At 34.5% G+C, this 25,769-nt stretch overlaps 1 protein-coding gene across 1 annotated transcript in view; it reads right to left on the bottom strand.

Annotated features, from left to right (window-relative positions):
• The window catches only part of LOC107457465 (uncharacterized), a 67,242-nt gene that overhangs the window by 8,818 nt on the left and 32,655 nt on the right, over positions 1–25,769 (bottom strand). Inside the window, exons 7-16 of the mRNA XM_043053531.2 lie at positions 24,669–24,954; positions 23,675–23,950; positions 20,803–21,087; positions 16,108–16,518; positions 14,562–14,840; positions 12,760–13,026; positions 9,370–9,712; positions 6,904–7,250; positions 4,864–5,121; positions 1,316–1,576 (exon numbers count right to left, since the gene is read on the bottom strand). Of these exons, the coding sequence (XP_042909465.2) occupies positions 1,316–1,576; positions 4,864–5,121; positions 6,904–7,250; positions 9,370–9,712; positions 12,760–13,026; positions 14,562–14,840; positions 16,108–16,518; positions 20,803–21,087; positions 23,675–23,950; positions 24,669–24,954 (3,013 nt within the window). The remainder of the gene's footprint in view (positions 1–1,315; positions 1,577–4,863; positions 5,122–6,903; positions 7,251–9,369; positions 9,713–12,759; positions 13,027–14,561; positions 14,841–16,107; positions 16,519–20,802; positions 21,088–23,674; positions 23,951–24,668; positions 24,955–25,769) is intronic.

Here is a 25,769-nt window from a genome sequence, read left to right as displayed (position 1 = left end):
GTTTGAAGTGTTCCTTCACATAATATTTTTTTAACCATTAAATTTAGAGAAATATTGCATGAGATGTTTCGCATTCATTCTTAAAATCACTTTCTTTATCAAACATTACACAGAGATCGAACAAAACACAAACCAAACAGATTTATCTCTAAAATATTTAAATAACATTGTAATGCCATACGTAAAAAGTAAATACAAATAGGAAGTATATAAAAATTCTCCCGAATAAAAACCCATTACATGTATGTTTAAACATAAAAGTATTGAATATAAACTCGCGCAAAATATGTCATTATTAAAACACTACATTGCTTTTAATAATTGGATCTAATTATGAGAATATACTAGGATAGTACCTGATATAATAAATATTGAATACTAATATAATATAGCGTCTCATTTATCTAATTGTCGAATTTATATTATATATCATCAGTAGTCATTTAACCATAACCAGTATCATTTAACCACTTGATACACGAACGTAAACAAGTGCAAGTCAGTCTCGTAGAAACAATGAATCTATATAATATCATCTGATAATTAAGATTTTACATAGAATCTTATAGAATAATTCAACCTGGGACTGTAAGAATATCGCATATAAACTCGCGCAAAACGTGCAATTATTTAAAAACTACGGTGCATCTAATAATTTGTCCAAAGGCCGGGATAGCCTGGTCGGTAGGGCGCTGGGCCCATATCCAAGAGGTCGTGGGTTCGATCCTCGCCGGCCGCAGACTCCCCGTGTNAAAAAAAAAAAAAAAAAAAAAAAAAAAAAAACCACCGTAATATTTTTTATATTTTTTATTTGCTATATATAAGCATTCTTTATATATTTCCCTAAAATCCTTGTCAAAAATATTTCAAATAAAAATGCATAACAAATGCTCTCTCTTCAGAGTCGCGATGGCTCAGGGGGTAGAGGGTTCGCCTTCAATTGAGGTAAGCTGGGTTCGAATCCCAGCGACAGCTGATCGATACAAATCCGCATCCGGCTTGCACCGACCGCAGTGCTGGAGTGACATATCTTCAGTGGCAGACGGATCATGGGTCAGAGTCATTGCCGTCAGGCTAACCGTGGAAGGTTTTCGTGGTCTTCCTCTCCATGTAACGCAAATGCGGGTGAGCTCCCTCGAAAAGTCCCCCACGAAGTCTCTCGACTACTCGATCCAGGAGTTTTCCCGTCTTTTGGATTGGGTTCAAAATGACAAGGAGTTGAACATCAACAGCTGTTGAACGATGGCTAAAATAAAATAATGTGTCCAGAGACTGTGGTTAAAGCAGCATCCATGTGAGAGAGAGAGATAAATACCTTGTTCACAACTGCCTTTTTCACTGTAGAGTGAATTTCGTCTGGGTTGGAGGGCGTTCACACCCTGGGGCACACTGGAAATATCTTCACTGCTGAGGGCACAGTCTTTGGCCACAGTCTCGAAGTTCACAGATCGACACGTGAATTCCCTTTCTGTGTCACACTGTCGCTGGCAATCCTTCAGGTTGTATGCTTTCGACAGTCTGTCCAATTGCTGAAGGAAACGATCCGGAAAATCTCGATACTGGCAGGTCGGGGCTTCTGAAAAAATCATGTTAAATAATTTTACACATTGATCACCGGGTAATTCAAGAAAATAAAATAAAATAAACTATTCATTAAATCGTACTCGTAATCGTCGACTAAAAATTTATTAAAAATGTTTTTATCAAGTTTGCGTGTATATTTTGTTTTAAGGACCTTAAAATAGTTATTAAATAAAAATATTTAGTCAATAATTATTAAATACATTTTTGAAAAATAGCTTGAAAGCAAGTTGATTCATTTCAACCCTCCAATAAAATATCCATCGTAAGATTCAACTAAACAATTCCTTATAATTATTATTTTCTGTCAATATAATAAAGATTATTACCTAAGAGTATAGGGTCATTTTTCTTCAGAGTGAGGTAAATGGGATATTGTTCATTGTTAACTAAAAATCAATAGTTTTACGCTGTTTTGTTGCAGAAAAATGCTTAGGAAAAGCACAAATTAAAAAATCCTCAGGAAGCGGTTGCGATGGTAAAAGAGGACACAAGCTAGAAGCATCACTGAATGTGGTCAGTGTGCAGGTGGCTGATCACTTTGATCAGCCTGCGATAGGACCGAGGGTGTACGATATGGGTCCTCGTAAAACTGTTCTACCGTAAATTGCTCGACTTCGCGTGCAAGTTGTTGAGCTACCGAAGCGAGTTTGCCATTCCCTCTGCAGAGGATCAAAATTGTGATGTCTTCAAATCATCCTCAGGGATGTTTCCCAGACCATAGCCCATTGAACAACTCTAGTGAGACGTTAATAAATTAAAATTGCAACAACTGTCATTTAACAGTCCTTTTTCAAAAACGAAAGTTTTATTGCTGGTAGAGGAGAGAAGGTGCATGATGGGTTTTTTAAGCAGATGTAAAGATGCCGCAGGTTGTTTGACTACTACGGTCACTAAACAGGCCATCTTTTATTTACCAAAGACGTCAATTTGACTGCAAGAAAGTGACCACCGTCCCTTTCGTATTCAGTTGTTCTTTTTTTTTAAAACTAGATAGATTGAAACTTAGTGTATACCTATATTGCCCAAAAGCAATAAAAATGATTGAATTCTGAAAGAATAACTAACGTGTAAAGAAATTTGTTTAAAATTAATTTTAAATATTTTTATTATTATTTACAGTTATATAACAAGTTATTAGTAAATATGAACGCTTAAAAAATTATATGTTGTACAAAAAGTTACAAAATTGTATCATTATGTACATCATTTTTTTTCTAGTTGAAATTAAAAAGCAATCAAAATCCTTGGGCAATTTAGTGTTGAAAAAGAGCATGGGGGAAAAAATTAACAGCTGGGCTTGAACAAAGGTTCGTTTCTTTAGAGGACGGCATACCACGGGAGAAACTTGCCACTGAAAATATTCTTTTATCCCAATAACTAATTTAAAATTTAAAGTATGGAAAAAGTGAGTTCAAACAAACTTAGAGCGATACAGGAAGTTTCAAACAATGAAAAGAAATTTTTAAAATATCAAATTAAAAATAAATTATGAGAAGATAACTTAGGAATTGGGAAGTTCTCTTTCAATATTCTTGGTATTTGGATTTTTTTTTCTCCAATCACTGAAATATTGTGACTTACTCTAGATTTTCCTGAACTCGCTTTTTTATTTTCTTCAAATTTTAAAGTAGTTAATGAGGAGAAAGAGAATTTGCGACAAAAAGTTTCTCCCGCGGTATGGCGTCCTCTTAAAGTTAGATGGGGGGGGGGTTTCAATGTGGGTGGTAACAGATAAGAAACCTTATTCAAAATTGTAAAGAAAAGGTCTTCCTATAAAAACAACATTTTATTTGTAACAAAGATTGCTTATTTTATTGGAATTTTTAATATAAGAATTTTTTCATAAGTAAAAAAATATGATTCTTTTTCTATTTAATGAAAAAATTGAAATTTGGCTGTTCTAAGAAAAATGTCGGTCCAAAATTGAATTACTTGTTTTTGGCGCGACGCGTAAACGAATGATAATTAATTATCATTATTTTCTTCTGTAATGAGCTTTTCGCTAACTGTCGTATAAATGAAAAAATAAATCATTTATACGACAGCTCATAAAAGACGCATAAGTTATAGCCCACATTTTTGATATCTTTCCGTTTATGGACTAACATAATCTTGATGGTAACCATCAATATTTCCATGATGAACCCTTATATTTTTGATGGTAACCAACATAAGTAACCATCATCTCAATGTAGGAATTCGGGCTGACTTACGATGGTCTAAATTGAGCATGGAAACTTGTTGAACCATCAAAAAGTTCCATCGTAATTTCTAAGAAATGAGATTTTAGAATGATCATGAACCACCATCATCCCAATGTAGGAAACGGGACTGATTTATGATGGTCCAACATAAGAAAAAAAATTGTTTCGGTTTTATATTCCTCATCAAGAATTATTATTAAGCCACCATGGAAATGCATTATTGTACTATTATGGACTGTCACGAATTTCCATCGTAGTGTCTTAGAAAACAAATGTTGGAACAATCATGAACCAGCATCATCCCAATGTAGGAAACGGGACTGATTCATGATGGCCCAACATATAAAATATCCAAATTGTTTTGATGGTATATTCCTGAGATCCAACAAGAGTTGCCATTAAAACATCATGGAAATGTATAGTTGGGGCCATCATGGATCAAATTTCTCTTGATGGTTAATCATCATAGTATTAATGCAGCATTTTCCATCATGGAATGATGGAAGTTTGTTGGCGTATCAAAAACCATGGGCACATAATGAAAAATGTTGCATGATGTTGGACCATCATGAATTGTACTGAAACCATCAAAATGTTATGATGGGACCATTAAGAAGATTGACTTGGGTGCACTTCATTGAAGCCTTTTATAATGTTTTAAGAGTGTTCTTGCTTATCCGTGAAAGAACAGCACTTTCTTCAGTCGTTGTGCCTACCTAATACATTATCTACATAAAACTGGAAGCAGTAGGGAAAACAAAATGGCCAATACAAAGCAAGATAGCCTTAATGGCCTACTATAACAACCTGTTGCCTTTACGATTATAGTCAATCCCGATCATCTGAAGCTTAAAGACGTATTGATCCTTTGTGTTGGCAGCTTAAGAGTTCGCTATACAAAGAGGAAAACTTCTCAGGGCAAATTCTGTTTCCCCTCCAACGGTATAAAAAAAAGTAAGTGCAGTTTCACATGTTTCTTTTTTTAAAAAAAATATATTTAAAACTTTATGGTCAACTTTTGCACACGAAACAAATTCCAGAAGTATTAGGGTGGGTATATTTCATTCATATTTACCTGATATGCATTGATTGTCAAGGTATTCGACTTCTTCGTTGGAATAGAGAAATCTGTTGGGTGCAGATCGCTTCGTCTCAGAGTACAACAAACACTTTCTGTCGAGGTAGTGGTAGACGGCTGATTTGCAACTCTCTCGAAGACACAGATCTTCACAATCAGCCCTTTCTGCTACACCCCCTATTTCTCGGATGGGTTCTCCGTGAATCTCGTAGTGGAGGTACCTTTCAAAACTCCAGATCTTTTGGCACGCTTTCTCTAAACACATAAACATTTTCAATAAATTCCTCAACACACTTCTGCAATTGCCACATTTTTATGTATTTTATTTTATATTTTATGACCGTCGTTGAACAGACGACCCAACTGTTGGGTTTACGACTGCTAATGTTCAACTACGTAACCCTTTCTCATTTTGAAGACATGGATCAAGGTCTTGATTAAAATCAAAGGCAATTATTAAATTTGCAAAATTAATGTTATTTCATCAAATCAAAAATAAGTGCGTATTTAAAATAAAATTTTACTATAAATGTAAAAATTATTTAATTGTTATTATTTTATTTTATTTTATAACCGTCGTGGACTCAATTTCTTGGGTTTACGACTACTTAAGTTCAACTCCGTAGCCATTAAACTTTGAACCCAATCCAGAAAACAAGGAAACTCCTTGAACAAATATTGGTAAAAATTTGCCTTTGTGGAGGATTTTTTGATGGAACTAACTCGCATTTACGTTACATGGAAGGGGAGACCACGAAAACCTCCCACGGTTAGCCTGACGGCAAGGGGACTCTAACCCATGATCCATCTACCACCGAGGATATTTTTATGGTAGCACTGCAGCCGGTGTGAGCCGGGTGCCGAATTCGTACAGACCAGCCATCGCTGGGATTCGAACCCGATTCACCTCATTGGAAGAAAACCTTATTTAACTTGTATTTTATATAAATAGTATTTTATATAAATAGGTTAAAATAATTTTTTATAAAAAAATGTTGCTTATTATTATTTTTTTAATTTTAGATTTTAAAAATTAATTTTTAATAAAAATGAAATATGCTTTGAAAAATACAAAAATGTTTTCAAGCTATAACCAAGCATTATGGGTGGTTATGAAGAGCGACGGAGACATTAAAATCATTAAAAACTATTTTATTAGTTTATATGCAACCATCAACTTTATACTCAAACAAACTGCTCAAATGATTTTAGAATCGAATTATAATAGTAGGAAAAGTAAATTTGGTTTAGTTTAATTATTAATGTCGCGCTTTTAGCAAACTCTGAATTAACATAATTTGTATGGGAGTGTGATGGTAATCATCTGCACTCCAACCGTGCATAGTTTTTTTTTCCGGCTCTGAGGAACATTACATTAAAATGTATTCAGATACTACTTCAGAGAAGGCCTTCATACACCGGGAATCCTCACACCGATTGGGTGGCTAATCAGTGCATTCATCTGATGACGTTGTTAATCGAGCTCATAACAATCAATTGTATTTTTTTTAATCTTATAACCGCTGTTGGACTGACAAACCCAATTTTTTGGGTTTACGACTACTAATGTTCAACTCAGTAGCCTTTTGAACCCAATCCAGAAGACTCCTGGATCAAGTATTGGGAGAAATTTGCCTTCGTAGAGGGCTTTTTGAGGGAACTAACTCGCATTTGCGTTACATGGAGAGGAAGACCACGAGAATCTTCCATGGATAGCCTGACGGCAAAGGGACTCCAACCCATGATCCGTCTACCACTGAGGATATTTCACGTTAGCGCCGTGATCTGTGCAAGCCGGATGCGGATTCGTATCGACCGGCCATCGGTGGGATACGAACCCGGTTTACCACATTGGAAGGAAAACGCTCTACACAGTGGTCCCTCCAAGAAAGTTTCCCTTTTTTTCGCCAAACCCTTTCCTAAACAATGACTCCACACGCCTACTCGAAATAGTTACATCTCGTTATCATAGTCACGGCGGCCACGGGTCCAGACAAATGGCTAGGGGAGTTCTTACTTTAGACAAACTGTACTTACCTCTGAGGCAGACTTTGTTGAAGTAAATGGAGTCGAGTGAAGGTACCAACACAGGATCGTCGGTGGGATCTCTCAGAATGATGTAACAGTTCTGATAACTCTTGTATTGAACAACAAATCCCTGACATCTCTCTCCGTGTTTCTGACATTCCATCTGACAGGATTGCACCACCCCGATGGGTAGTCGGGTGGGTATCCTCTCCCTTCTACCTCCTCTCACGTCATGGCCGATCACTTTCTCGTAGGTGAACTCGTGGGGTGTGCAGAATGGAGGTGGAAATAGGGGAGGTGGAAATAGTGGAGGTGGAATTATTGGAGGCGGCTTAAAAGTCGGAATATCTGTCACCCTGTTGAAATACAACGACATCAGCGAAACCATCGAGAAAGTTCAACATTTGCAGTCACTTTCCAAATTATTACACGCACTCTAAGATTCTATGGAATATGTTAATTATCGGGTGATACTTTGTAGCTTTATTTTCTTACGCCACTGAAACCGGTTTGTACTTGTTTACGTTCGTGTATCAATGGGCCTAATCTAATCTATAAATTCGACAATTAGATAAATTGGACGATATGTTATATAAACATAGAATATTTATTATATCAGGTATTATATTATAACATTATAATAATTAGACTAAATTATTAGTCTCTCAGTAGTTTTTTAATGATGACATGTTTTGCACGAGTTTACAAGCAATACTTTTGCATTTAAACCTACATGGAATGGGTTTTTCACTCAGGAGAGTTTTCCTATATTTCCTATTTGTATTTATTTTTAACGTATTGCATTACTATGTTAACCAATCGATACACGAACGTAAGCAAGTGTAAACCGGTTTCAGCCGCGTAAGAACAAGAAAGCTGTTGGGTATTACCTGATAATAAAAGATTATGCATGGAATCTTTAATCTAATGATTTGTTCAGGGACTGTACAATAGAAATCGAATTTCAAGACTTCATTTCTATGTTACTTGGGATAACAAAAAATGTACGTTAAAAAAAATTATTTTATATAAAAAAAATATACATTTTTAAAACATATTGCAGGATTTTTTTTCTAGTCTTATTTCCCCAATTGTAGTTCCCATTTCTTCAAGTAACTTGTCTTTCATATTTGTTTTGTATTTAAGAACATTTTTTTAAGTAAATATTGAAACAGATTTGAAGCTCTTACTCCTGTGAGCAGAAATAAATAAATTCCATTCTTTATTTTATATTATTTGAAAAGAAGTGTGAGTAATGATAGAGAATATAAGCCAAAAGAACCGAGTGTTCTAAAATAAATGTATGGTTTTCAAAAATTTATAACAAAAATGGTTGAAATTTCTTTTTTTATAATGAAATACATGTAACATTGCATCAATTTTTAATATTTCCTTCCAGTGTAGGAAAGACATTTTCTCGATTTAGGGGACAGTAATACAAATAGTTAAGATTCAAATTTTAATATGTGATGCAATCACAACATGTGATTGCAGCTGATATCTATAAGCGTCGTTGAACAGTTTCACGATAACTAATTTTCAACCCCGTAAGCCTTGTCATTTTAAACTCAATTCAGAAGACAAAGGAAGAAGTAATGAAGAAGAAATTTGCCTTCGTGGAGGACTTTTTGATGGAAATAACACGCATTTTCGTTAACCACGAGAACCTCCCACTGTTCTCCTAACGGCAAGGGGACTCTAACCCATGATCCGTCTACAATTGAAGATATTTTAAGTCAGTAATGTGGTCAGTTTGAGCCGTGTGCGTAATTCGTATCGACCCACCAACGCTGGGAATCGAACCCGGGTCACCTCAATTGAAGACGAATACTCTATCACCTGAGCCACGACGGCTCAAAATATTGTATTGAGATTTTCACTCATAAAGTGATTGCAATAAATTGCAAAAGCAATTACAATTTGCAGCTCCACCGACAATTTTTGAACTTAACGAGAAACTGTAGTAGAAAAAAAACATGCAAGGAAATGTTTTAACACGAGTAAGTAGTTAAAGCTTTGGAGGGGGATTAATATAATTCTTTTTTTGCCTAATCTAATGTACTTTTGTACTGTACACTATACTTCTCTACCCAAGTCGGAATTGTTTTCTTTTGATGGACTAACATAATCTGGACGGTAACCACCATTATAATTTTTGATGGAAAACAACATAAGTAACTATCACCCGAATTAAAAGTGATTTATGATGGTCCAACATAAGAATGGCAACTTGTTTTGATGTTATATTCGAGAGAACCAACAAGAATTGCCATTAAACCATCATGGATTGTAGGTCCTTGAGAATTCTCTTGATGTTTAACCATCATAGTCACAAAGTCCATCATGAAATGTATATCAAAAACACATAATGGAAAATGGTGACCATCAAATGATATTGGACCGCACCGAAACCATCAAAATGTTTCATCAAGCATTCTGACTTGGGTATTATACATTTGCACAGAAAGAACACACCTTGTTGGATGATGTGTTACATCCCCCCCTGTGACGGTCGTCGAAGTTGTATGCGATTCCCGACTTTCAGGAGGAGACAATTGACATGTTTTGCCGGAGAAAGTGGCCCCCTGCCTGTAGGAGAGTCCATGCCCCTGACCGGTGAGTCGACTCTCAGCACTCAGCATGCAGAGGCTACCGTGGGCACCCCTGTCCCAATAAGTATAGCTCCTGCAGTTGAATTCCCTCTCTCGGTTGCACTCTCTCTCACAGTGCAGGGTGGACGGTGTGTCCACTATGGATTTGGTCACGTACACCATCGCCAAATTTTCCTCCGATTTTTGGTAAGGACAAAAAGAGGTCTCTGAAAAAAGAAGGCGTATATTACAGTAAAATAATGTTATAGTTTGTCTACGGTAAGAACTCCCCGCCACAAAATCTGAAGACGTCTGCGGCTATGAAAACAAGAAGAGCGTATTTCAGGAATAGTAGCTTCTTTTCACTCTAGGGCAGTGTTTCCCAAACTTATGACTTTTGCGTACCCTTTCTAAATTTTACGTAACGCTGTGTACCACTTACAAAAAAATGAATGTATTTTTTTTTAAAAAAAGTGTGTTTACTTTTCTTTTTTGGTACAAAGTTTTCGGTAAGAAATTCTTAAATTTTGGTAAAAAAAACTCCATGTTAGGGATAAAAATTATATTTTATAAAAATAACCAAAATAAGTTTAATTTATTACAAGCCTTTACTATAAAAAAATTGCGCGAAAGTTAAAAATCACAACTGACTGTTGACATCACTCATTATTAACTGTTAACTCTGCAAAAAAGAGATAAAAGAAGAATACGTAATGGTAAATTTTCATGGCTGACTTTGTTTTAAAATAAAATTTTTCTAAATTTTCTTTTGTTGCAAGATATTTCGCATAAGAACGCGTACCCCCGCTAAACTGTTCCCGTACCCCTGGGGGTACGCGTATCACACTTTGGGAAACACTGCTCTAGGGCTAATACAATAGACCGAAGAAAAATAGTATCTTTCTCAATCCTGCCCTAAACAGTGACCCCACATCTCTACTGGAAATAGTTATACCTCGTCACCATAGTCACCACCATGGGTCCAGATAAATGGCTAGGGGAGTTCTTACTTTATACAAACTAAAGCTCAAAATCAAACATCAAAAAAATAATAATAAATAACGAAAATAGATAAATAAATAAATAAATAGATTAAAATAAATAAAAGAAACTCAATGTCAGATTCCCAGCACAAGTGTAAAAAGTGGAGAAAGAAATGTAAATATCTACAGAAATGAAGTATCATTCTTTTTCATGCTCAATGACAAGTCATAATTTCCAAGTTTTAATAATTTTATGCACAAAAAAGTACATTGTTTGACTTTTATGCATCTGGTAATGGGTATTGATTTCATGCATTTCTTTCACTAATCGTTCACAAAAAACAAGATGTTAATGCACCATTTAATTTAGAAATTCCTTTCTAAATCTACGACGTTTTGTTTCCGATGCATTATTTCACACTGTATCGAACAAGACCAGAAACAAAACATAAGAATTATGGCAATCTTTTTATTTTACACGGAAATATTGTGTATTTTTAATCATCAGCATTCTCTTGTTCAAATGTACAGTGCGAAAACAAAGCGTAAATGGACCACTCAGAATAACTTCTGATTGAATGATCACGTTCTAGGACTCAATCTTAATGATTCGATGGACTGACCTCAAATGGGCTAAATACGTGCAGACGATATTTTATATTACGAATTCAGACACAAAAAAAATGTGTCTTCTTGGAATAAACATACCTTTTTTTTCAACGCTTTCAAATTTTTGAATCCCAGACATATTTTTTAGTGGTTATTAAATATAAAAGCTAAATTTTATTTAAATGTAAATGGTCTACTTCTACTAAGAGAGATTAATTGTATTTGTTTCTTTTATTCTATCATTTTACGTGAATGAAGATTGCTTAAGAAAGGAGGTACAATTATGTCGATTTATTCATTTCGATAAATATTAATTTTTTTGCTATTTTCCGGTGATATTTTAGTGCATGTAATTTCGAATTCATCATGACTCACTTTCTTCTTCTTTTTTGGAAGTGTGGAGCACTTTTTTTGGATCCAATAAATGTAACTTTTCTGTATTGTAATTTTGCTTAACGTTTGGTTTTTTATACTTACTTTTTTCATAACTGTAGTTGAACAGCCGACCCAATTTTATGGTTTCACGACTATTAATGTTCGACTCCGAAGCCTTGTCATTTTGCACCCAGAAGACAAGGGAACTCCTAAATCCACACATTGGGAAAAATTAGCCTTCGTTGAGGACTTTTTTATAGAACTATCCCACATTTGCATCACATGGAGAGGAAGACCACGAGAACATTCTACGGCTAGCCTGACAGAAAAGGGACTCTAACCCAGGAACCGTCTACCACTGAGAATATTTCACGTTATCACTGTGGTCGATGTAAGCCGGATGCGGAATTCGTATCGACTGGGATTCGAACCCGGTTAGCCTCATTGGAAGGCGAACGTTCCCTGAGCCATCGCGCTCATACTTACTTTCAGTCAGATTTTTTTTTAAAAAAGAGCCAGGGTATCCATTTTTATAAAGACGACTTTTACATGATATACAATACGTTAATGGTAATCTGCCGACAGTTCTTATATCTCCTCCACAGCGCAGGTTGAGTCATTACGGTACAGAATTTCAACAGTCATCCGCAACTTTATATAATTCCACTTTATTCCATTAAAAATCATACGCATCAACACAAATCCGAATTTATAGTGATTTAAGTATGTCGAATAATTATGAATTATTATGATTTAATGACAGTTTAGTTAAAGAACACATTGAGACAACTGTTAAGAAACTTCTTGAGAAAAAACGTTACTCGTTCAATTTCTACAAATTATTTTTATGCACTATATTAACAGTATTATTTCACAACGGTAGTTGAACAGCAGACCCAAATTTCGGATTCACGACTACTAATGATCAACTCCGTAGCCTCGAGATTTTGAACCCAATCCAGAAGACAAGGGAACTACTGGATCAAATATTGGGAGAAATTTGTCTTCGTGGAGGACTTTTTGATGGAACTAATCCTCATTTGCATTGCATGGAGAGGAAGACCACGAGAATCTCCTACGGTTAGTCTGACGGCAAGGGGACTCTAACCCATGATCCGTCTACCACTGAGGATATTTCACGTCAGCGCTGTGGTCGGTGCAAGTTGGATGCGGATTCATTTCAACCAACCATCTCAGGGATTCGAAACCTGTTCTGCTCATTAGAAAGCAAACTTTCTATCCTATGAAGTTTTGTTGTCCCATTTACATGGAATAGTGTAAAAGAAGTTTAATACGTTGTTACTCACCTACAAGACATTGGTTTTCAAAAAAGTCGACTCGGCTAGCAGGTGCCAGTCGAGCATTGTCGGCTGTCCTGTCGTCATCAAAGATGTGACATTCTCTTCTCAAATGGAAATAGTTAGCTGCTCTGCACACGTACTTTCGGCTTTCGAGGCAAAATTGTTGACACTGTTCTAAACTGACCACCCTGACCACGTCGATTGGAGACAAACCTTGAAGTTCGTGATCTGTTGTTCTTTCGTAGACCCACAACTTGGAGCATCCCACATAAGCTAAAAAACAATTAAAAGAAAATTCTTTTTCTATTTAAGAATTAAATACATAGACCGAGAGATCTTTGGATTAAAACAAAATTATTATCTACACGTTTTTAGTGGTTTAAGGGCCAAATCATCATCATATCTGGCTAGACAGCCCAGGGTGGGCCAGTGCCTTCCTTTGAATTCGAATCCACTTCTCTCTACTTTTGACACTTGTTCGCCAGTTTTTCTCCTTTAGAGGAAGGAAATCAGTCTCAACTAAATCCAGCCATCTCAGCCTGGGTCTACCTCTTTTCCTGTTCGTTAGGGGTTTGTGTAATAGGTTTTTCTTTAAATTTGAGTCATCATTCCTTCTGAAAATGTGAGCTGCCCAGTTCATTCGATTTTTAAGGACCAAATAGAGAATCATTATATATGTTACCGTGAATGATCGAAATTAAGAGAATGTCTACTTTCATCGGTGAATGTCAACAATCACAAACGTTAATGATCAAAATATTTGTTATGTCCGATTTGATGTTAATTTATTCGTTGATATTGTTACATTTATTCTGTATCTTAATACCTGCTGAGGATAGATTAGGAAAGACATCAGTGTTCCGGGCACTGAACCTTAAAAATAGGGAATACCGGGCACTTAACTGGACCTATTTCGGACATTTACCGAAGCGACTATGTGATTGTCAACATTCACCAATGTACAACCCATTCCGGTTATTCACAGTCATGAATTAAATTACAATTATTCGATTCAGAAAACAATTAAAATATTTGTTTGACTCAAAATAGTGTTGAAGCCCTTTGAATTTTAAAAGCGTACCAAATGGATGGCTCAGGTTAAGTTTGATAAATAAGAAATCAATTTTCGATTCTTTTTTATTTAAATATAACATCATATAGTGCGCGCCCCATAAATGTTAGTAAAATGAGTGACACGCATATGAGAACGGTTAACAGTACAAAAGAAGGTATTAAAGGTTGATCTAGAAAACATGCTGAATCTCGTCCTTTCAATGGAAAACTGCGCTCTAATTGAATGAAAAAAAAAGTTTTGCTTTATTTTTTCTGAATAAATATTATTATTTGCGACAGTTGAAACTGTCAAAAATAAGAATGTTTATTTTTTTCCGTTTTAATTTTACAGGAATTCATTTCATTTTCCGTAGCATCTCCCTATTGGAAATAATTCCCGGTACAAAAAAATTATACCGGTCTATGAAACACCGGTATACCGGTATACTGGATCCGATAGTATACCGGATCCAGTATCATACCGGAACCGGTGTTTCGTAAGCCGGTATCAAACTGATTCCGGTATACTATCTATTTATTACACATTTAGTAAACTGTAGGAAAACATTTTAGAAAAATTTTATGTGTGTCTAATCTTTTGCGTCATGGGATTGCAAAGTTCTGAAGACCAAAAATTGGAAGACAGCCGGGAAGACGCGCGGCCCCACTCAGGACTGTTTTGCCACCGGTACACTGTCATAAATTATTATCACTTGGCAGTATTCTCAACTTTCTTCTATTATAGAATATCTTACCGGGTACACATATACCGCCAAAGAAAGTCTTTCCAATGGAAGATCTGAAATCTGCTGGATGAATGCTGGGTGGATCTTGTACGGTGCTGCACTCAAATCTCTGGTGGTCCAGTATAAAAGAACGACAGTCAGTTAATGTCTGGCATCGCCTCACACATTCAGCTGTGATTCCAGGAGTTGAACTATCACCTCTGTACAGAAGAGTGGAGGTCACTCCGAATGGTTCATATCCGGTCACTCTTTCGAAAATTAACCTCTCCCTCGGAGAACATTCTGGACCTGAAAAAGAATTTCTTTTATTGCACATCCATGGATCACATTTGAGTGGTCCGCATCACTAAGGTTGGAACGCTTAAACCGAAAACAACAGCAAATACACTTGTTAAATGTTATGGTGGTAGTATTAAACGAGAAAATACTTAGCAGGAAATACTAACCTCGGCGTTTATTAAAACTCTGGAACCCTAAGAACAATAGAATTCCTCATGGAGGAATGCAAAGAATATTTTTAAAACAAATAATGTTAATGGATGTTGTTAATTTATATTGATGTTAATGTATCAAACAAAATTGCAATCAATCTAATTTAATAAACGCAAAGTGGGTTTCAGCAAATTGGAAAGTAATTTTTGGCCTATCTTAGGGGAATCCCAACTGGATATCTGCAAACGACGTTAAACGTGGGTACTCATTCGTTTGTGCCACGATTCAGCAGTTGATCGCGTTCTTGCAGGTATACCTGATTGATTTAAGTGATTATAAACCATCCACAACCCTATGATTTCATTTCACACCCTTATCACAGCATCATTTTTATTAAACTAATCATTTTTTTTAAATTTATCAAAGTTATTTCCAACTTTTGTTGTTTCAAGGTGTATTACTAATAGGTATATTGAAAATTATCAGCAAACCGTCAAATCAATCCTCTACTTTCTAGATAATAGCATAACATATAAAATTAGACAAAAGTTAAGATAAGTAGCAAAAAATTTTATCCCTATTACTATTAACCGTTTCAGCAATAAAAGTACCCTATCTGCGAAATTGTCTTTAGAGTTGAGGTTGCTCTCGTGTGCGAATAAAGCTATTTAGAGAGAAAACTTATTGTAACCTCGTGAATTGGGCCGGGGTATCCTGCTTGGTAGGGCACTGGACCCATGTCCAAGAGTTCGTGGGTTCGATCCCAGTCTGCCGAAGGCTCTTCGTGCAGTAAATCGTGACTGATGCGCGTTAAATCTGTCGAGTCACAAAGTCCTCCATGCTCCCATAACAAATCAATACCTCTGGGGGTACTGATCCAGGAGTTTCCTTGTCTTCTGGATTTTTTCAACGCTAAAAGGTGACGGAGTTGAACGTTAGTAATCGCAAATTCAAAATTGGGTCGGCTGTTCAACGATGGTTATAAAAAAAGGAACCTTGTAAAATAACTACTTGTACATTACGGGGGTGCATAATTTATCAATAATTTGTCATAAAATGGAGTAGATGAATGACCAGAAATAAGGGTAAGGGAAGTGATATTTATTTAAAATTGCATACTTACGCGGCGAAGGTTCTTGCGGTTGATAGGGTGGCCTCGTCTTCAGGGTTGTTTCTTTTTCTTGAGCTTGCGTGTTGCTGGACACCACAGCAGAAGGAATGGACACAGGAAGAGTCACTTCGGTTGTATCTGCCTGCAGTGCTTCGAGGGTGGTTGCGTGGGGGCACATTCTCTCGTAGTATACTATTCCTGGACGACGTTGAATCGCTGCTGAACCCCCGCTGGCCTTATCATCGCCACTTAAGAAACACTGGAGGGCGCTGGAGTAGTAAGAGAACGAACGACACGAAAACCTCTTCAGCTCTGTGCACAAATCCCGGCATGACTCTAGGGTGGACACTCCCTCCGTTTGTATAATGTTGGCGTAGGTCGGATAAGCATCTTCTGTTTCCACGTAGGGGCACGTAGTGTCCACTGTAATAGAATAAATTGTCCTATAGTTTGTCTACGGTAAGAACTCTCCCCGCCTTTCTGCTGCTATTGAAACAAGAATTTCATGGAGGGCTCTTCACTCTAGGGCTAAGACAAAAGAAAATGATTCCCTTCGTCATTCCGACCCGAGACTGCCCTGCTCGTTACCCCGTCATGAATCCAGATGAGGGGAGTTCTTACTTTAACAAACTATACAGTCGCTTGCCAAATTATTAGAAAGCACTATAAGATTCTATGCAAAATTTTAATTATCATGTGATACTATACAGCTTCATTGTTTCTACGCGACTTAAACCGGTTTGAACTTGTTTACGTTCGTGATCAATGGGTTAAATTGAACGATATATAATATAAAATCGACGATCGGATAAATTAGACGGTATATTATATAAATATAGATTATTTATTATACCAGGTATTATATTGTAATAATTAGACAAAATTATGAGACGTACTGTAGTTTATTAATAATGACATGTTTTGCACGCGTTTATAGGCAATACTTATATGTTTGAACATACATGTAATGACTTTTTATTCAGGAGATTTTTTATGATCTTCCTACTTGTATTCATTTTTAACGTATTGCATTACAATGTTAACCCATTGATAACGAATGTAAATAAGTTCTAACCGGCTTCGTCCGCGAAAAAAACAATTGTATCACATGGTAATTAAGATTTTATATAGAATCATATAGTAGGTCTGATAATCTGACTGTATATGGGTGATTCTTTTTAAACATGACAATTCGGACCAAAAAATTTCTTCAAATTTAAAGTCTTCAAAATAATCTAAATTTTTTTTGTATAGGTACTTCTTTAGTTACACTTATTAATATCTTACAGACAGCAGTGCAGTTTATTGACATTTGCTCGAGAAAAAAAATAAAATAGAAATTCAGCAAATCTTGAAAGCCAGGAAAATGATATATTAGCTTAGAAGTTTAAAAAACAGTCATTTTAAGTTAATAGTAAGTCACTCAACTTAAGCCTTTATGTTAGATAGACCATAGATTGCTTAAATTATTTCTTTCTTATCCTCTGTAGAAAGAATCAAAATTTTTTTTGTTCTTGATATGTACAGAATAAAATTGTGTACAATAATCAATCATTACATAAATAAATAACTTTAATTACATCCAACCATATTACAATCATACATAAACTTAGTATTAGGTTAATATTTGCTTTTCCTCCTTAAAGTATTAGCAGTTAAAAAAATTTCTGGTAACACTTCAATGTCCTGGAATTCATAAGCCAGGATAATGACAAATTCGCCATTTCATAGCATATAACATTACTTTAATTTTATATTTTGGCCTAAGACGTTTACATTCCGCAGAAAACAACAGGATTTCTTAAAATAACTCGGATAAATCTATGTAGTTTACGTTATTAATGATTTCAAGAAGCCAGGGAAATAACAACACAAATACCGACTCATCTTGAAACAATTTTTGAAATAGATTTTAAACCAGAAAATTGGTTCTTTATTCACGCAACAAGACGTGCTCATTTAGGATGGTACCTAATCACTCAATTAACATAAGATATTGATTGCTGGCTCCATCTATTTTGATTATAAACCACTAAATAAAAGTAGCCAGGAAAATGACAGATTTTCTTGGGACAAACAAATTATTGACAGAAAAAACTATTTTAAACGAAGTTTTTGTAAATAATACCCTTTGCGTATATTCTAGAAATGCTTACACAGGTTGAGATAAAAAAATTAGATATTGAAACATTTATGGGAAGTTTTGAAGCTAGTTATTATTGGAAACATTGTTTGGGACGTGCCAGGAAAATGACATTTTGAAGTTCAGTTAAATTTTTTAACTATACAAAACAGTCAATGCTAGTGCAAAGTCGTTTTAAAATGCTAACAATGCAATTTATTAATTTTTTTTTAAAAAAATAGTTCTTTTAGTATTACAGTATTAGATCTTGGAGCAAGGGACAGTGAATTGTCATATTTTGTAAGAATCACCCATATACAAAATATCCAGCAAGGTTAACTAAATATACGCATTGCTGTCACCAAACGTTCTTCAAGTGGTTCAAAATTAATGGGGGCCTTAATGTAATTTTAACAGCGGTTGAAATAGTATTGTGGTATGAAATCTGAAAAACCTTTCTTTCAACCTTAATCTTTACAATGTTGTTTAACATTTTAAATTATGTATGAAACTTAATTAACTTATTTTAATAAACTGTAATAGGTATTGTTTCATTGAAAACTTGTTTAGACATTGGAATCTCGTAAGTTTGGGATCCTTCGAGCTATTAAGAAAGCTTTTTAATAGCCCATGAATAAAGTCACAAAATATTTTCTGTTTATAATCTCCCGATAAAAATAAAATAACTGTATTAATTTTTTTTTTAAAAATGATCTGACGTCTCTTTCCATTCTAAGTCTATGACATTAAAAAAAGAATTGTTGAATTCAATAGAACAATGGTTTCTATTTGTATGATTAAAATCCCTCATGTTCGAAAAAGTAACGATCAAGAAATGAATAAATATAAAATGTTAGTTAATAAATACAATCCGTCACTTTCCTCTAATTAATTATACTATTTTAGCATTTAAAGCTACTGGGCGGTCAGACAAGCAGATGAATAATTGTTTTTGGTAAATGTAAACTTTTTTGTGATCGAATCATAAGTTAACTATTAAATAAGAAATCGTTGTATTATTCGTCCTAATAAATCTTACAGAAATCGCAGTCGTAAGAATAGTATCGTCGCATTATTCAGTTTATTTTACCACACATCATGGCAACAACGAAAGTTCTCATTTCCTTTTCACGTTTGCAACAAAGTATTGAAATATCAAGCAAGTGAGCTGTCATAAGCATGAAAGCGCTTACACATTTCTGAATGAAAATGCTTTTCTCGCGTCGTGACAACGATAAGATGAAGCAAACTGAGCTATAAAAGCTGAGAAGAATAAATTTTTTTTAAAAAAAATCAATTAGTTCATATCAACAAAGTGTTTTAGATAATGTTTTAATTATCAGGTTCAATAATCATAATAATTGCTTTATAATGACAGCTAAAAATTCTGAAATTTATAATTGTATTCTTAAGAAAATTGTGAAACTTTTAGAGTACTTATTTTTTAAAAGCATTTGTTTTGTTTCTCTATTGCACGTTCCCATGTTGCGGCATGTATTTCAATTAAAATTTATTTTCCAATAACTTAATATTGGTTAAAAAGTATAATTTTTTTTAAAAAGCTGTATGGGCTTTAAGATTTCAATAAATGATTCAATTTCTTGAGATTTTCAGCTGGGACGCATTTCAAATGAGCCTGATTTGCAGAGATTGCAAATAAGGACTAAGACCCTATAAGATTGCATAGGAGGTTGGGCAGTGTGTCAGCGAGCAGGGGTAGAGTTTTTCTTTTCATCTCTCTTCTTCAAACTTTTTGAAAAGCAAGTAAAAAATTTCTTAATTATTGATATTTAAATCGGTGATTTTTATCATTTGGTTCAAAGCGAAGAAACTCTGATTAAAATGAAGAAAAAAAATAGTTTTTTGAAAATAAATTTAGTAAGTTCCACAAAAGCTGCCGTTTATGACAGTTTGCAGAAATGGGAGGGAGGAATATTTTTCCATTACAGGCCAAAATATTAGACGGACTATAAGATTCTATGTAAAATCTTAATTATACAGATGATGCAATACAGCTTTGTTGTTTTTACGATACTGTTTACACTTGTTTACGTCCGTGTATCGATGGGTTAATTGAGTCGATATATAATATAAATTCGACGATTCGATACATGAGACGATATATTATACAAATATAGAATGTTTATTATATCAAGTATTATATTAGTATATTATAATAATTATACCAAAGTATTAGACGCATTGTAGTGTTTTAATAATTGCATGTTTTGCCGGTGTTTATACGTATTACTTTTATATTTAAGCAGACACGTAATGGATTTTTATTCAAGAGATTTTTATATATTTCCCATTTGTATTTATATTCAATGTCAACCAATTAAAATATGGATGTAAACAAGTGCAAACTGGTTTCTGCGGCTTAAAAACAATAAAGCTTTATAGAGTATAACCTCTGATAATTAAGATTTTACGTAGAATCTTAGAGTGCGTCTTAATAATTTGGCCATAAACTGTATTTGTCTTATATTTTTTCAATCTTTTTCATTCAAATAAGTCTCATCATTAAAAACAAATGCGAAATTTGTAGACAGGAATCTCTATGAAACATTTAGAAATGGTGGTACCTGGTAGGCAACTGTTCTCCAAATAGCTCACTCTCGAATCTTCACTTCTGTAGTATTTTGTTGGTTCTGTTCTTCGGTCTGCAGGTGAGAGTCTGCAATCTCCGCTCTCTTCGTCGTATCTCGCTGACCTGCAGGTGAACTCCCTCTCAGAGAGACACAACTGAATGCAGGATGTTCTCGTCTCCACTTTGTTGATCGATTTCTGGTACAGGCTCTCAGACATCTCATAACCCAAGGCACGCTCAAAGGCCCACGATTTGTCAGAACACGTTTGAGCTTCAGGACCTGCAAAATTATACATCTAGACACTATTATGAGCATATGAATGGTTCGGGGGAATTATCTTAGATAGGCTAATCGATTAGAGTGAAGCCGCGATGGCTCAGGGGATAGGATGTTTGCCTTCCTATGAGGTGAACCGGGTTCGAATCCCAACGATGGCGGGTCGATACAAATTCCGGCGTGCACCGACCTACAGTGTTGACGAGAAATATACTCAGTAGAGGAATCGTGGGTTAGAGTCCCCTTGCCGTCAGGCTAACCGTGGGAGGTTTTCCTCTCCGTGTAACGCAAATAAGGGTTAATTCCATTGAAAAGTCCTCCTCGAAGGCAAATTCCTTACAATACTTGATGCAGGAGTTCCCTTGTCTTCTGGATTGGGTTTAAAATGGCAAGGCTACGGAGTTGTACATCAGTAGTCGCAAATCCAAAAATTGGGTCGGCTGTTCAACGACGGTACTAAAATAAAATGTATTTAGAAAGAAGCAAAAAAATGCGTGTTATATCCCGTGGCTCATTAAACCCGAATTCGTGGTTAGAACAAAAAAATTAAACACAACCTACTTGAGTTTACATATTTTAACCTCAACGTACTTTATATACTTATATGACTTATACAACTTTAAATTTCTTTCACCTTTGTCTTAAGAGTTTTATTTGTTCGTTTATGTGAATAACATACTACAAACAGCTTAATAAAAGCTTTGAAGAGAAAGCTTGTGAGCATTTTCGTTCAAGCGATCGGAAATGCAACTCCCTCCCCCCCCCAAATAAATAAATAAAGATAAAGCGAAGTTAGTTTTCTTCTAGAAATGAGACATTCTCTGAAAGTTGCACCCATTGCCTTAACTTTAACAATGAATTTGTGTGTTATTTTTTTAATAACACTGAAATTATTTTCGCAAAAATTACAGACCTTGATTTATCCTCCTCAAACTTTCTTACAAAAGGAGATAAAAAGTGTGACAAAAGGGTTAAATGATAACTGAAATGTATTCTTCCGTGAATCCCTCTAATTCTACAACGACCTTGCGTAAAAATAAACAACATTTGTTTGATAAAGGTATTTTTCCCTCCATTATTTTTTGTAATTGATTTTTCTAACAACTATGTCTTCAAGAAAATATCCATCTGGAAATTCTAAAAGGAAAAAAAAACAAAAAACAAGAAACGCAGTATGAAAATTACAAATTAGATGTTTGTTTATTATTTCTTTTCTTTTTCACATTTATTTTAAATGTCTAATTATCGAAACTTCCATCTTATTATTTGATGTGTAATGAATTCCATTACTTTCGAAATAACATTTTAGGCATCTCATTTTTATTTTAGATTTTTCAGAATGTAAATAATGATGTGAACAGCTCCTTTTCCCCATTTTCTTGCGCAGCTGTAAACATAAGTTTTTTTTTTCCAAACGAAAAAACATCGTTACGAAAATTCTACTAACACTCATTTTAATCTTCAAAGTCATATATTGTTATTTTTTTCTTCTCTTAAAAGTTCGTTCAATCTTAAAAGGAAATTATCCGAACATGGCATAAAAAAGCAGTGTATAGACAAATTCATGTTTTTTTAAAACTAAATATAATCGTTTTATGTAACAATAGCTTCAAATATATTGTGGCGATTGATTTTTAATAATTTTTCAATATTTTTTTAAAGTTCAACGCTTTGTTAAAATAATTTCTTAAATCTATATTTTTTAAAGGCTCTCGATGATTGCTAGCTTCACGGTATCATCCCAGATACCAAAATTAGGTTTATCTCCACACAGCAAAAACCTTTTCACGTAAACCTTAAAAGGTTTGTTATGCGGTTTGTGTGTAAACCTTCTAACCTTAAAACGAGATGTGTGACTATCTGCCCTATTCTACGCACATTGCCTTAATCCTAAACTTAAGTAAACAACCTTCCATATAAAAACGTTAAATTGAGGTTGATTTAGGGTTTTGAAGCGTGAAAAAAATCCTTTCCTAATCCTAGTCTCAAGATGATAATAATCTTAAATCTAAATAATTATAAGGTTACTTTTTCGCAACGTCTTGTACGCTCCTATGCCACAATCCTTTTTAAGAGAACTTTAAAAATAATACTCTTAGGATGAAAGGTTTGAAACTGAGATATTTTTGCTTTATTTGAAAAAAGGTTTTTATTACGAACATTGTCGGAACAATGAAAAGAAGGGTTATATTCTTTCTGGGATATTGTTTAATTTAGTAAAAACTAAAATTTCTAACTTATGTTAAACAATAAAATAAAAAATTTAATTAGTACAAATAATTTTAATGATCATAATTTTTGCATCTTCATAAAGATAATTTCATCTGTAGTAAACTTTGTAAAAAAAAATCAGAAATATCATCTTACTTAGTGTTTAGTTTAAGATAAACATGAGAGTTTCGTGTGTGTAGTATCGAGAGTATCGAGACTACTATTTTAAACAACTGATTTTCTTTTAATAGTTTTTCCTTATTTCTGATATTATTCCAAAAATCCGATGTTATTCTAAAAAAGCGCATTTATAACCAATGTTTTCCTTTGTTGATGGATTCTACTAATGTTTTAATAGTTGTTTTTCGAAATATCATACCTTGGAGGCATATTTTTTCAAAGTAGCTTTCACCGTCTCTCGCAATCAATTCCTGAGTTCGACCATTTGAATTCCTGTCCAGTCTGTCACATCTCATGTTGTGATAGTGGTCACTGAATGCCGGACACTCTGTTCCATCCTCCAGGCATATTTGAGCACACTCCAGTGTATTGCCCAGTGCTCCTGGCTTCTCCACTTTCATCATCGTGCCTTGAGCTGACCTCAAAAGAACACCGGTCATCTTTTCAAAAGTCATCACTCCATTATCACATTGTTCTGTTGGGGACAAAGTATTCTCACTATAAACTCAACATATTAAATTTTTTTTTTTTACTACAGTTTCTTAATTAATATCCATTTCGCCAAACTGAATAGAATGTAATTAATTTTTTACGTAATTGATTGATATATTATTCCATATAATTGATTTATATGATGTAATTAATTATTATTATTAACAACATATCTATAAAATATGTTTCACAATGATTCAAAATTACTATTCTTTTTATTTTGTGAGGTCCGAATGTATTCTTTCAGTTAGGATATCCCTATTATTCAAATCATCAATCATGATTTGAAATACTATAGGCATACTTCGTAAAGAGTTATTTTATGGGGTGTTAGTAAGGTAAAATTATTCATAGTTTAATTAAAATATATCTAATAACAAGAAAGATACATTATTAACGTAAATGTTGTTCCTCTTAATCTGACGTATGTCAGCCTCTGACCAGAAGAAATATGTTTTTTATGTATATCGCATTTTTGCTAAATCGTATGTTCAATATATTTGTATAATATGGTATATTTTCTATGCGAAACAGTGTAATCAGAATCTACGAAATTTATAAGATAGGAACGCCAAAAGCATTACAGAAATCGATAATATCATTTATTTAACATTCCGTTATTGTGATTTTTAAAATATTAACCGAAGGAGGAAAACATTGTAACAATCGAAGGTAAGAAATCAATGGAGGAGGAAACATACCGAAAAAGCATTTCAATTCTCCGTAAACTGCACCCGGATGCTTGGGCAGTTGGACATTTTTTCCCCAGGTGACGCTGCTGTCTCCGCTCAGCTGGCATCGGTTGTCGACGTAGCTGTAAGACCAGCAGTTGAAAGCTGTTTCTGCATCACATTGATCCATACAGTCTGTTGCTGTGGCCGCAAATTGAAGGGAATCAGGAGTCAGAAGTATCACATCCGATTTCGTTTCATAACGACAACTTGCTGGTGCTACACACACATTAAAAACAATACAACTATTAAGTAGCTGAAATACCAAAGACAGTTACGATGCTAAACCTAAGCATTCTACTTCGTTGCAAATAGAGCCGAATATATATACAGTGGAGCATCGTTTATACGACGCCGAAGGGACCACCGAAAAACGTCGTATAAACGATAACGTCGTATAATCGATTTTTACTTCTAAAACTGAAACTAACTCTGTTTTCAGTTATTTTTAATGTTTAACGTGTTGATTTACATAAATTTCTAAATTAGACAAAGCAAAACAAACAAATAACCAAAGAAGAAAAATTGCAGTGAGCAATTTGAATGTATGTTACCTTTAATTATATTTTCTTGCTATTAGTCTCTACAATGCTTTGAATAGCTAGTTGAACTTATTGCTTTCTATGATGCAATTTTAGATTTCTAATCACGGCCAAATCTAAAGCGCACTTGTGCAATTTGCAGGAAAAAAGAGAGCTTTTACATTTTCCAAAATAATTAGTATCGGTGGGTGCGCTGGACATTGGTCGATGAATAGCAAAATTTTTCGTTTTTGCAAATTTCTTCATAGCATTGTCTAGTTTTTTCAGTCATTTAGAAAAAATTACGGTCGTCATCCAAGCATTCTTATTGGCACCCTTTTCTTATTGGCACCCTTATACACAAGAAAAAATAAAAAATTAAATAAATGTGAGCAAAATCTAAAAACCGACGTATAACCGATTCTGTGCGTCGTATAAACGATATATTTTTACATTAAAATGAATAGGAATGATTTGGGACCACACTAAAACGTCGTATAAATGTAAACGTCGTATAAGTGATCGTCGTATAAACGATGCTCCACTGTAT

This window comes from Parasteatoda tepidariorum, chromosome 1, assembly GCF_043381705.1.
Source record: "Parasteatoda tepidariorum isolate YZ-2023 chromosome 1, CAS_Ptep_4.0, whole genome shotgun sequence".
NCBI lineage: Eukaryota > Metazoa > Arthropoda > Arachnida > Araneae > Theridiidae > Parasteatoda > Parasteatoda tepidariorum.
The sequence above is the reverse complement of the archived record's forward strand: the minus strand, read 5'-3'. Positions and strand labels throughout refer to the sequence as shown.